The sequence below is a fragment of the Dicentrarchus labrax genome, unplaced genomic scaffold, assembly GCF_905237075.1.
Source record: "Dicentrarchus labrax unplaced genomic scaffold, dlabrax2021, whole genome shotgun sequence".
Classification (NCBI taxonomy): Eukaryota; Metazoa; Chordata; class Actinopteri; family Moronidae; genus Dicentrarchus; species Dicentrarchus labrax.
In genome coordinates, this window is record NW_026136718.1 from 9,315,478 (window position 1) to 9,329,676 (window position 14,199).

The following is a 14,199-nucleotide window of genomic DNA, read 5'->3' on the forward strand; positions in this document are numbered from 1 at the left end:
CTCAATTCAGTTCAATTGACTTTATTGGCATGACTCTGCAATGCAGCGTTGCCAAAGCCAATTACCAGAAAGTATACCTTTTTGTAATACATGTAAATAAATAAAAGGGCTATGGAAGGTAGGTAAGAGTAATTGCCTGTAATGGGGGTTTAAGTTTCTATGCTTTCAATCATTTGTGGTTGTAATTTGAAAAGGATGAAGCCAAATTTGTAGCATTCAAGTGATTATTCCTTCCTGCCTCTCTCTACCTCCAGCCTGTTAAACCCCCGTGTTTCCCTCTACACCGCAAATCTCTCCATTGGCTGACCTTGCATGAACAGCTAGCCTCCATTAGTCACACCTGAGCCCTCTGCTCATGCTCCAAAGCGTGTTTTATCACCAGCGGGTTCGTTAGCTGTCAGTAGGTTGGGCTGGAGCAGGAGGCTACAACCTGCTGTTCCACAGCGGCGAGGAGCCTCTCTCGCTCTTAAATCCAGAGGCAGCAGGATTAACGATGAGCATCTGATTAAAGCAGTTACTCTGCAGTGACAGCAGTGGTCGCTGGAGCTGAGTGAGACCGGGCTAATTGCTGGTATTTATCACAGAGAATGTAATGGCTGATGGGTTTTCCCTCATGTCGTCCTATCTCAGTCGATCTCAGCCTGCCCTCAGCGCTCTGACAAAGAACACCATGCTGCTGATTAGTCCTGATTAGGGAACATTCTCTGCAGTGAGTCACTGTATGTCTCTGTGTGTGTGTACGGGTTGTCTCTTTACAGATGGAGAGCAGGATGGCCTACGCAGGTCCACCTCCAGTCCTGATCACAGCAGGTAAGATTGCTCTGCCCTTCATATTATTTCCCTCCTGCTGTCTTCTATCTGTCTCTGGGCAGTGCAGAGAGAGAGAGATACATTTGGAGGTTCAATTGCGTCATCGCCGGCCTTTTCAGTGGAAGCTGAAGCTGTTCAGGCTCTCCCCTGTCCCCATCCTTATTTTGTCTCACCTTTGTCACCTCCTTTCCCTCGCTGTTCTTTCCCCTTTTATTCTATTCCTTTTCTAGCTCAGACGAAGCATGTGCAGCATTGTTATGTTGAAAAATGGTCTTCCTCAAATTCTTGGAAGCACATAATTGTCTAAAATATCCAGGGATAAAACCAGGAAAAACAACCCTAAAACAGAAGTGTTTGTAACCACTTAGAACGACCTCTCTTGAAGCCAGGTGTTTATCATAAAGAGGGGGCGAGACACGATAATAAAGACTTTGATTGCTGTTTTATCTCCATTCTTCCCAATCCCCCCCAATTTCCTCTTTTCTCACTTACACCCACACTTCTGTTCTCACTTTCCTTCCTTTTATTACCTCTCCTCCTCCTCCTCCTCCTCCTCATCGCTCCCTCAATCACTCCTCCGCTCTCCCTGATTTTCTCTCTCTCTCTTCTTCTTCACCAGGTTGAGTTCGACGGCGTCGGGTTCAGACAGTCTGTTTGGACCACCGTTGGAATCGGCCTTCAAGTCCAAAAGCTTTGATAGTCGGGAACAACTCAGAGAGCAGAGCGCCTTTGGTGCATCTGAATGTAAGAACGGTGTTACGATATTTTCTTTGTCTGTTCAGATTAATACTTTATTGGCCCAAATATAAAATAATCTCTCATTTTCTAACAGCTAGTTTTAACTTATTGATGAAAATAAACATTATCACTATCAGACTCGTTTATTCGATAAAATAGTTCTCATCCGTGAAGCCTTATTTCTCATAAAAAGAGTAAATAAATTCAAGAGAAACATAAATCCCACATTTCTATTACTTGTGTGGGTCTGTTGATTCACTCGCACTCTCTGATTTTGATGAATGATTTTTACTCGAGTGTAAACAAAAACATAAACAGGAGGCTGCACTACACATAGACCCCCACCCTGACATACAATTTAAAAATAAACTTGAATCAAAAGAAAAAACTAGTTGCCAGAGTAGCAAATAATTGTCCATGCAGATGTTTTTAAAGGTGGTTAATATAAACTGTACATTAAGCCACGCTCCAGAGCACAGAAATAAACATACACTACTTTGTTGCAGCCGAGTCATTTGATAGAATCAACAAATTATCAACAAATCAGATCTCATAAAACACATTTACAGTATGAGTCAGATGAAGGGTCCTTAATCTTCACCATAGCATTGCACCACTTCCTAAAACTAGGAGGGGGATGTAGGTTTTCATTCTCACTAAATAACCCTCTTAGATATAAAACCATACAAAACATTAAAGGCTGCTGGGTCTCATATGGAGGTTTTAGGAAGCTAGTACACAATCTGCTTCCCAGTAATTATAATTCGATGAAATATTTCCTTCCAGTTTTTTTTCAACCTTATACAGCAGACCAAAGACGAGTCTCTTACAAATAGTTGAAACCAATGACAAGATCCAATTAAGTCTGGTCTCTGAAACATGAATGATATTAATGAGTTCAAACTGTACCAACCACTCAACCCAAAAGTCATCAGATAACTCACAACATGTCCTTCCTTCAACCCTCCCTGAGATGAATCATAGAAAGTGTGTTGTAGGGGTTAATCTGTCAAACTGAACAAGAAACTAAATGTCTAACCTGTAGGTGACAAAAGAAAGACTACATTTTTGATTGTAGCTGGATGAAAAGAGACAGGACTATTATTGTATTTAAGCCCTTCTTTCACACACTATTTAATCTTTTTTGGTAATTGCTCCATTTAAACACCTGCTTTTATGTAAATGTCTTTGTCCTTGAATTTAATAACTTTTTTAAATGTTACATCCAGAAAAAAATGATGTGTTTGTACAATATTGTGCAAATATGTTAAATTGAGGTTGATACTGTGTTTATTTTTCCTTTTTTTTAAACTGCAGATCATTAAAGTCTAATTAAATTTTTATGGGTTGTTTGTTTCCCACTGGTATTAATAACCTGATTTACTGCTCTGTATTGATATAATGTGTTTAATGTTTGTGTCAGATGCCGCCTTCTCGTCCGATTCCTCCTCCCCGGAGAACGTCGAAGACTCTGGCCTGGACTCGCCTTCCCATCAGCCCCTTGGGCCCTCCCCTGAGCCAGTGGGATGGGCAGCTTGGCCTCCAGTGTCACAGAGTAAAGAACAGATACAAACACTGGGACGACCTGCGGACCCTTTCCTCTCCGCTTTCCGTGACCCCTCCCCTGGTCGGAGTCCTCACCAGAAGGACGACCCAGCCAGTGTCTGGTCCGTCGCCCCCACACGTCCCTCTCGTGTCCCCCCAGATATGGACTCATCCATGCGATTCCCTGCTTTCTCACAGTCCCTCCCACCACCTGAGATGGAATCGTCGGTGTGGAACTGCAAACACATCCCTCCCGAGGACCCCTTCCTCGCTGCCTTTGAAAGGACTGTCACCCAGGAGACTTTAAACCTGTCTGACGCCTGGGCGCGCCCACCGCCTCGCCCGACCCAGGAGTGCCGGGGGGTGGAGGTGCGAGGGGACCCGTTCTCCATGACTCTCGCTGACACCAAGACACTCCCAACCTCATCCTCCTCCTCCTCTTCATCCTCCTCAAATCGTAAAAACAGAGACAGGAAACGAGACCGGAGCCTCCCGCCTCCTGTTTCCTCCGATGACCCTTTTGCGATCACGATGATTGGCAGCCCAACGCACCAGTCGTCGCTGGCTGCAGCGGCTGGGTTGATCCCTCCACACAGCAGCAGCAGCAGCAGCAGCGGCAGCAGCGCTGTCGGCTCAACCAATAGCAATAGGCTGGGACTCGACGCTAACTCAAGCTCTTTGCCCTCAGCCCAGCCCAAGAAGGAGCTGATACACTGGAACTCTCTCCACAACCCGTTTACTGAAGGTGTCTCTGGAGTGCTGAGCAGCTCCAAAACACAGGAAGGAGGAGGAAAAGGAGATGGAGGAGGAGGAGAGAGGAGAAAACATCGATCATCAGAAAGTGAGCCACGCAGGAACGCCCCTCCACTCACGAGACATTCAGGACCACAGGAGGATCTGTGTTTTTCCACAGACAAAGATCAAGACTGCCTGGATCTGAACACTCAGATACCGTGCGCTGTCGGCTCTCACAAGGGTACTGATTTTTATTGAGGTTGGAAGATGGCAGCAAGTCGATCTTTGCATAATTTCAGGGCTACAAGAGTAGATATTATTAATAAACCTGTGGAGAAAGTAAGATAAATACACAAATACAAATACGGGATATACAAAACTGAGATGAAAAATGAAAAGAAAACCTGTCACATTCACGTCTGAACAATCCAAAAAACATCCAATGAGGAAATCTCATCTTCAAAAATCTAAAATGGAGTCATAGCAAAGAGGCTATTTCTCATTTGAACAGATGTTACAAAGTCACCCATAAAACAAAATATAAGATAATTTTTTATAAGCATGCAGAACAATAATACAAACATTTATGTTAATAAAAAAAACATAATTTAAGACACCATTTTGCTACATTGTCGGGAAACACAGAGGCGCATAATACAAGACACATAAAACAACATAATGAAATGATTACAGTTAATAGAAATATGGACTCATTTGACAATTAAGTTATTAACTAACTGAAACATGCAAAGCAGAACCGAACCATACACCCAGGACTTTCATAACTTCGGCCCAGAGCGGTTTAATTAAGATACATTTTCACTTATATTCTGCACTTCATCACTTTAATTCTGTGGAGCAGATTTTTAATGAAAACACACCTCTGCATTGAGACAGCCTTTTTAATTAGCCAACATGAAGCCTAATCTGTCCATCAGGGGTCTGCCTGAGCAGTCGTTCATTACAGGCTTATTCAGCTAAAGTTGATAAATAAGCTGCAAGGACTTTTCTTTGGTAGGAATTATGCATATTACCTGGATGATGAAATATTAGCTGGGATAGTTTTATGGTTATTATTCAGCTGAGGATCTGTTTATTCATATGCTGTCGGGTTGATGGACTGAGTTTAGAGCTGAAATGATGAGTTGATTAATTAGTCAGTCAGCAGAACTGAATCTGCAACGACTTTGATAATGTATTAATTAATTAAGTCAAGTAGAAAATATGAAACATTATGTGATTCTACCTTTTAAAACCTGAACGTTTTGCTGCTTTTCTCTTCTGCCGTGGTGGAAGTGCTAATACCACACACCAGTCAGCATTTTACTAATATATCTGATGCTTTTTGATTCATATTACTGCTGTAGATGTTTAAGGTTGAGCTCATTCGTGTAGTTTAATCTAAAGTAATGCATCACATTCTATAAGATCTTCATGTGTTTTTAGGGTCGCTGTCCTGTAAGAAACCTTTTATGAAAAACAAGCCGGTTTTCAGCTTTGTGACAAAGTGTTTTCCGGCTAATGCAATGAGGACTTTAAGTTTATTTAGCGTAATAGGTAGGAGATGTTTCTCAGCACTTAAAGGAACAGTTCATCCTGCGGTTTATCTTTTTTTCACCAATAACATGGTTTTAGCTGGACAGGAAGGGTATGAGAAATTGTAATCTGAAAAGTAACTAGTAACTAAAACTGTCAGACAAATATAGTGGAGTAAAAAAGTAGAATATTTGCCTCTGAGTTGTAGTGCAGTTGAAAATGTGATCGAATAATCCAAAAATATTATTGCCAATGTGATAATGAAAATAATGAAATAATGATAATAATCATTAGTTGCAGCCCTAAATGATTTTGTTAGGATTCGGGTTATAAATCATATTAAAAATGCCCATTTCATCCTAGTTTTTTGTCTTAAAAATATCAAACTGTAGTTTACAGTTTATGTCTGAATCTGTGTAATTATCTGTCTCAGTAGAGAGGTAAAAAAAATACTAAATAAAGTCCCATTGACGAGTGCATCGGATCAAAAACTATAAAAAACAAAGAAATCCTAAACACCGTCGATCCTTTCAACTCATTTTATTTAGCCTTCATGAGGTAAAAATCACATCATAGCAGCATCATAAATTCAAACAAAGGAATGAAATGTCGCTCTTAAAGTAAGCCAGGATTTCTTTCTCACTGAGGAGGAAAATCTCTCTGAAGACTATTCAGATGCAAAATCCCTCAATTAAACCAGTACAAATAAAATGTTATTAGGTTTTCTGCCAGCGTGCTTTGGCAGCTCGTCTCCGGCTGTTCTGAACACAACGTCTGACTGATTTCAGAGGGTGTCTGTCTCTTTTAATCTTGTTTCACTGTTTGATTCAGATCGGCTTTGAGTCGCTTTGTGTGTCTGTGTCTTTTTGTAAGGGTCCAAGCACAACTTTAGGCAGGACACGACTGAAGCGGTCGTAGCTGCTCCTCCGAGAGCGGCCCGGGCCAAGAGGACTTCAGGCCGACTCAGCGGCTGTGAGAGGGTGAGTATTGGTCATGAGTTATCTAATTTAATAAACTAATGTTCTCCTGATTTTACCGCTTTTTCTGATTAGAACTTTATTTGACTCAATTATGACTAGTCTCATAACATTACAACATATAGAAAAACAAATCTCGTAGTATTCAGATGTCAGAATTAGAGAAATAACCTCACACTGTAATTGTAGATGATTCAAGGAAAAGGAAAACTTAATGAGTGAAAAGAGCGACTCTTTCACTCTGACACACTCCAATATAACATCCTTGTAATACTGTAAATATGACCTTTCTGATTCTGTTTCTAAAATGTCAAAATTATAAATATCATATAATGACATTTGTGTAAACAGTTACTACTTAGTGTAAATGTTTGATCGTGTAGAGCCGTCATCTGAGAGAATAGTGCCAATATTTCTTTTATTTTTATTTTTATACTTTATTTTTCAAGTTTTTTGTACAAAACATGGGCAGCATCAATGCAATAAACAAAAGTAGGTATTATTACAATATGATGTGACACAATAATTCAGGTGCTAACCCTGTAGTGTCCTTATTGATACAAAAGAAACAACAAAAAAGAAAGAAGAAAAACAAAAAGTAGATATGTACACATATGCCTGTGCACCTGAACATATACCTGCACGTGTTCACTTACATCCATATGTCCAAATAATCATAAAAATATCCATATATATATATATACACATGCACATTCACAAAACATGAGAGAACCATGGGGTTGCGAGTAGGTTGCCACTGATTACAGCAATATGGTCATTGTTTTTCTTAACCAAAATATATAAGGCATTAAGGCAGGTTATCGCCTCTTCTTGTGATATAGGTGTACCATTTTTCCCAGAGGGCATCACCTTTGTCCCTTTTGTAATCTGAGACTACAAGTCAGTAGTTCCATAGTTTGGATGTCGTTAATTATGACTTCCCACTGACTAACCGTGGGAGGTTTTGTGTTGAGCCATCTTCTTGTTATGGCTTATTTGCTCGCTGCCATGAAGACTTTTAGGAGGTATCTCTCTTACTTTGGTAGCTCTATGTCCATATTACCCAGGTAGAATGATAAACAGGTAAAATTAAAATTATACTGCAAGACTTCTCTGATAACACTTTGATTTAAGAATGGGACAGCTCCAGAATATGTGTGTATGATCTGCCATACTGTGTCCACATCCTCTCCAGTATGTAGGTTGTAGGTCTGTTTAGACGTTTGCTTTGGTGTCATAAGAAATCTGATTCCAGGAGAAATCTCGTAGTGGTGATTTGTGTGTTAATTATATTTGTCCAGTCTTCAGAAGTAATTACAGTTCCCAATTCTTTTTCCGATTTTGCTTTAATATAGTTTGTTGAGTGACCTCTTAATTCAGCTATATGTCTATATAGTTCGCCAGTGATCTTTCTGGACAGTTTTGTATTATAGGCTGTGATAAACATTTTGGTAATACTTTTCCTGTATAAGTCCTTTTTAATGTTCTTATCAAAGTAGTGCCGGAGTTGGAGGTACCTGTAGAAATCCTGACGAGCAAGGCCGTATCTATCTGATAAGGTTTTGAAGCCTATGAAGTCCTGGTTTTCAACTAGTAGAGAATAGTGCCAATATTGAGCCAGCTTTGTCCCTGTGTGTTTCAGTCCCGGTCTCTGTGCTCCTCCCCTCTGCCGGAGCCCAGCCCCTCCCTCACCTCCTCCTCCTCCTCCAGCCCCAGTGAGTGGGGGCCACAGGCCAGGGACGTCGACTGGGGGGGTCAGAACCGAGTGGCCAGTCCTGCCAGGCCGGGACAAGCATCGCCGCTGCCCTACCAGCACCAGGAACACCAACAAAGACCACGTAAGCCTCGTCACGTAAATAAGTTACAATACAGGAGGGCTGTTTGAATGTAAGCATTTGGGGCAGAAACATGCTTGTTTGCTTTCTTGCAGAGATTGATACCACTCTCATGTCAGTGCAGTAGAAATAAAGCTACAACCAGGAGACGCTTAGCTTAGCTTAGCATAAAGACTGTAATAAAATAGAAATAAAACCTGAATGATTTTTTTCAAGGTCGTAAATACATAATGTGTTGTTTCCCAAAGTGACAAATTGTTCCTTTAAACATCTTAATTCACATAAAACTCACTATATTAACAGCACGAGTCAGAATTACCACATTTGTCCTCCACAGTGCATCTATCGCGAGGTCCAAGTCCCATTTCCCTCAGCACACAGGAGGCCTGGCCGGTGGCAGCAGCCATAACCGAATATATCAACGCCTACTTCAAGGGTGGACAGCATCACCGGTCAGCATGATGCCACTTTCTGACAAAACAAAAAACAGAGAAAACAAATCTTTCACATTCTCTGAGTGCCAGCTGAGTTAACGGGATTCAGTTTGTGTGTTTCCCTCTTTCTCCAGATGTCTGGTGAAGATCACGGGCGACCTGACGATGTCTTTCCCTGCCGGCATCACCCGGATATTCACAGCCAACCCCAACGTTCCCGTGCTCAGCTTCCGACTGGTCAACATCTCCAAGATCGATCACTTCCTGCCAAATCAAAAGCTGCTCTACAGGTCAGCTGCATTTTGAATCAAAGGTGTGTGTGTGTGTGTGTGTGTGTGTGTGTGTGTGTGTGTGTGTGTGTGTGTGTGTGTGTGTGTGCGTGTGCGTGTGTTTTTTTTTTTTTTTTGTGTGTGTGTGTGTGTGTGTGTGTGTGTGTGTGTGTGTGTGTGTGTGTGTGTGGGGGGGGGGGCGGGTGGGGGGCGCGCGCGTGTGCTGTTTACCTTTACCATCGTGCCTCTTTGTCTCTACAGCGATCCGTCTCAGAGTGACCCGGACACCAGAGACTTCTGGTTCAACATGCAGGCTCTGCAGCTCTACCTGCAGAGGGAAGCTGAGCTCAACCCTCAGGCCTCGTACTACAACGTCGGCCTTCTCAAATATCAGGTCAGGGTTTAAAAATCACCCTCCATTACTGATGTTTTCTGCTTATTTGTGACATTTTAATACAATGTCAGACCCTCGGTTTAATCCAGGTACCTTGGATGGCGTTGAGTGAATAAACATTCAACACTGATGCTTTATTTTACAGATCCTTAATAGGTCTTCCTGAATAATGTCCTAATGATTTTGAATATGTTTACTAGAAATAAGAATTTACTTGAAAAGAGCTCAATTTAAGCCAGAGTAAATCTTTATTAACTATTTGTTTATTACTAGAAACTTTATTCTTTATATCTGTTGAATTTTTATTTCCTTGTAGAGAAATTTCCCATTTCTGCAAGTTCTGGGGGCTTCTCTGTGTTACCCTTTTAATTTGAAGTTTATTAACTGAACACAGTCTTTTCTGGCAATTATCATCAATTATAAAGTGTTTTGTAAAACCTATTCCTTCATTTGACTTTAATTAGTTGTAAATGACCTTTAAATGACACCACACTCTGTCTCTGTTGTTTTCTCAGGTGTCATCTCAGGACCCGGGTCGGGCTCCTCTCCTGCTGTCTGCTGAGTGTCAGCGCAGCGGCACAGTGACCCGGGTGTCCCTGGACTACCACTGTTGCCCCGCCACCGCGCCCTCCACCCAGCTCACTGCTGTCCAGGTTCTGCTGCCATTAGACCACACTGCCACAGACCTGCAGTGCCAGCCGCCCGCCTCCTGGTGAGCAGCGCTGATGTGCTGATGGAGGGATAATGAGCAGTTTCTGTTGACTTGCTTTAGTCTGCCCTGTGATTTGCTTGATAAATGTAATCAACAAGATTATTGTGATGCACAAAGTGAATCATAAATGAACCGGGAAGGATAGAGAGATGGTCGGAGGGTGGAAAAATAACACGAGATGCAGGTCAGATCTCACTGACTTCTATCTGCCCACATATAGAGGAAACAGACATACAGGTCTTATCACAGTAGAATGTATTTTATTTTGTGTAGTTTATGTTTTCTATCTGTTGATTAATCGCTTGTTTCACAAAATGAAACGATGAAAATATTGAATATAACACACATTCCAGTTTTTCAGAGCCCGAAGTGACATATTCAGACCTCTTGTTTTGTTCGACCAACATCCCAAAGCCCAAAGATATTCAGTTTACTATCATGGAAGAATAAAATTCACAGTTGGAACCAGAAAGGAAGCATTTAAACTTTTTAATTTTATCTTAAAAACAGACTTTTAATTGGTTATCAAAACTGTTGCTGATTGATTTTCTGTCTGATTGTTTCAGCTCCAGTGTGCTTTCGAATCAACTTAAAAGTTCTACTGCTGATTATTTAATCAGTAAAGCAACAGAAAGTCAACAGTCTTGATAACAGATTAATCAATTAGTCCGTTTATCAAGCAACAAGACTAAGAGCCTGCAGCCATGGTAACGGCTTTATGCTAAATGCTAACTCACAATACTCACTAACATGCTAACATTTGATAATAAGCACTAAACACAAGGTACATCTGACGGGAATGTGGTTGCCAACGTATTGTTCAAATTAAAATGACATGATGGCGCCACATTAAAGGATCATCAAATTGATTATAATTCATCCTGAGATGGACGTTAGTTGTTGAGATATTTCACTCAAAAGCACAGACGTCAACCTTACGATGGCGCTAGAGGAAAACTCGGAGGATCACTAAAGTCAGGAGGATTCATCCCCTGCAGATAATGAATCATTAAACCACATTTCATCGCAATCCATCCAATAGTTGTCGAGATATTTCAGTATGGACCAGCCGACTGATACTGCCGCCCGTAGAGCTGCTGAAAATACCAAATATTTGTTGTTTCCAGCTTCTCAGATGTGAGGATTCGTTGTTATTGCTGTCTGTTGTCTACACTGAACCTCTTTTAGATTTTAGAAAATTCATCAGACAAAAACTCTTTTTCTCTTTTGTCTGGCATTGTACAGTATATACTAAATAAGTAATCGCAAAAGTATTTATAAGATGAATCGATCATGAGATAATTGTTGGTTGTTGCTCTTAAGAATTTCAGCATCACTGTGACGCTCACTCACTGACCTCACTCACTGACCTCACTGACTGTTCATTTGCCTCTGCAGGAACGCTGAGGAAAGACGGCTGCTGTGGAAACTCCCCAACCTCTCCCCGACCAATCACAGCAAAGGTCAGAGCTCTGCTGCTGCAGCTGCTGCTCCTGCTCTCTTTCTACCTCTCTGCTTTCATGTTTTTAGCCCTGATGGAACGAGGAAATGCTAATGCGAATATGTTGTTCACTGGAAAGCAAAGAGAGACAAACTCACTTTGGCATTTATCTAACTCACAGTCTCCCACGCGTCCTGGAAAACCTGGAAATTAAGAGACGAAGGTTCCAGTCATGGAAACACCTGGAAAGTGATCAAAATGACCAAATATCTTGGAAATTATATGATCAGTCAGTAGGATAACCTGCGTGATGTGACACTTCAAGGCAGGTTTAACAGACGTGGAGCGAAAGTCATTTTTTTGGAACAAAAGCTCAGTAGACAAATGTATTGTTTGCGATTAATAAATACATCCACTGCAATGTTAATTTTACGTGAAACAAACACTTTCTACTTCTCCTTTCAACAGGCTAGTATGTGAGAGGATGAATTTTCTTACTTGTGGGCAGTGGCCAAAGTAATGTTACCGTTAGAGGTCAGTCAATTCCCAGCATAGTGTCTCATAAACACTGACCCACCTACCTGTAGTGAACCTGAGACACCTGCATCAACACTGGGCCTACTGGTGAACTATATGAACATTTGTGAGCATGTGCTGTCCTGTATTGTCAAGAAAACTCCTGGAAGAAGTCCTGGAGAGCAAACCCTGTCACAGCCTGTTTTGGGTCTGTTCGCCTTCTCATTAAAATTTGCACCAGAATCTTTCTACTTTGTCGCATTCCCCGTCGAGTTCACATCTCTACATTGTGTCATACAAATGTAAAAATCAGTAATTAAGGGTTGCAATAAGAGATCTTTGCACTCTCATTCTTCTCTTTTAAAAAAAAAAAAAAAAAAAAAAAGCTCAACGTCTGAAGGCGTATTATTACCTTTTAACAGCAGAATTAGCATTTCAACGTGGCAGCTGCTCTCGTCAGCCTGGTGGAGGTGAGCGAGTGGAGGTGCTGCTGAGTATTGACACAAAGACGAGCTGAAAAATGTTCTTTTATTTTGTGTCAAGTTGATTGTTGCTCATATTTCACAACTCTAATGGGGCACCGATAAGAGACGGCGTATAAAAGAGGCTTTTGTGGCTCTAATTTAGGATGGGAAAGTCTGATATGAAATCAAACCCCAGCTCAAGGTTTCCTTCACCTGTGTGCCTCTTTGTACCAGACACCCACATTTCCACTTTTTATTTTATTCTTTCCCCCCCCATCTAATGATATATTATTACCTCGGTGTGAAGCTACAAGCTTGGAGAACAGACAAAAAGAGACTATTCATAGCCGTCAGTGATGGATGGGATGTTAAAGGCTGAAAACGTTTATAGTTGGAGGACGTCTCTGGTTTATGAGTCAGTGACAAAGCATCGAAAGGTCACCATAATTCCTCCCCGTCCTTTCTTTAAAAAAATCTGTTTTTTAGTCAGTAATTCATTTATTTTACCAGACGTCTTGTAAACTTGAAGCCGTCGTGTTTGAGCTGCACAGTATTTTATCAGCGTTTCTCCTCATATTCCTTCATGCTGCATGTCTTTATCACACATAATAAATGTATGAACACGGGAGTGTTAGTGACATTTACATGCAGACGCTGACTCATGCTTGATCGGGTCAGAAAGTGTTTTATAGATACCTTGGTTACACATCCGTTGTTTCAACAGTATTTACTTGGCTATATTTCAGCGTGAAGCAGGATGACCCTAACTGATTGAAATCTAATCTTTAAAATAGATTTGAAACTGATGTTCAACTGATGTTAAATCTAAAGCCAACCAAAAGTTTGGTCTTTTTTTTTCTTTTTTCACGTCGTCCTGTTTAATCTTAGTCTCTCCTTTTGTTTCCATCACCACTGTGTTTCTACAGTAACCCAGATCAGACAAACCAAATGCTCTAGATAAGACCTTTTTGTGAGTTTCACAGCTACTGTAGTTTCTTCTAAAGTAATTGGCACTTTACGACGTGAACCAGCAGCTCAGATTTCATAGTAAACCTGTGTGAAGTGCACAAAATAGCTGCTTCCTTTATGATAATTACACTCATTATCAATGTTGAAAAAGACGCACCAGCTGTGTTTATGATCTTTTTGTCGTTTTTGCTGTAAAGTTTCTAATGTTTATCTGTGTCTCAGGCTCAGGGACTCTGTGTGCCAGCTGGCAGTGCCTGGAGGTTCCCCGTGGCCCTCCGCCCAGCCTGGCTGTTCAGTTTGTGGGCTCCGGGGCCTCGCTGTCGGGGATGGACGTGGAGCTCGTGGGCAGCCGCTACCGCATGTCGCTGGTCAAGAAGAGATTCGCCACAGGTAACGCTGCAAACACTTGTGTTTGTTTTCTTACACTGGCTGAGAATGGGCTCTTTGGTGGAGGATCGAGCTTAATTAACATTTAATAAAAATATTATTTTATCTTATTCTTACACTGCATGTGTATTTATCCCATTTAAATAGAAATGTACCTCTTAATATAAACTCAACAATCAAAATTATAGTAACAATATAACATATCTTCCCTCGGTTGTCAGTATAGAGTCTCATCACATTAGAATATGCTTTTATAATATGGACTACAGCTGATCATCATTTTGACGTATTAATTTTAGGTCAAATGTGAGGATTTGCTGCTTGTTTAATATCATTTTACACTGAATATCTCTGGATTTAGGAGTTACTCAGATAAAACAAACAATATTAAGACATCAAAATTATGATTTATGATGGCATTTTTTATAAAACAGGAG

General features: G+C 41.0%; 1 protein-coding gene across 2 annotated transcripts in view; it reads left to right on the forward strand.

Annotated features, from left to right (window-relative positions):
• The window catches only part of fcho1 (FCH and mu domain containing endocytic adaptor 1), a 61,393-nt gene that overhangs the window by 45,910 nt on the left and 1,284 nt on the right, over positions 1–14,199 (forward strand). The window contains exons 16-26 of one of the 2 annotated variants that reach the window (XM_051375802.1): positions 759–810; positions 1,430–1,554; positions 2,972–4,069; positions 6,238–6,344; positions 7,984–8,179; positions 8,514–8,628; positions 8,745–8,900; positions 9,141–9,273; positions 9,789–9,985; positions 11,384–11,448; positions 13,598–13,765. In XM_051375802.1, the coding sequence (XP_051231762.1) occupies positions 759–810; positions 1,430–1,554; positions 2,972–4,069; positions 6,238–6,344; positions 7,984–8,179; positions 8,514–8,628; positions 8,745–8,900; positions 9,141–9,273; positions 9,789–9,985; positions 11,384–11,448; positions 13,598–13,765 (2,412 nt within the window). Of the gene's footprint in view, positions 1–758; positions 811–1,429; positions 1,555–2,971; positions 4,070–6,237; positions 6,345–7,983; positions 8,180–8,513; positions 8,629–8,744; positions 8,924–9,140; positions 9,274–9,788; positions 9,986–11,383; positions 11,449–13,597; positions 13,766–14,199 lie in introns of those variants that run through there. The other variant, XM_051375803.1, reaches the window with a different exon arrangement.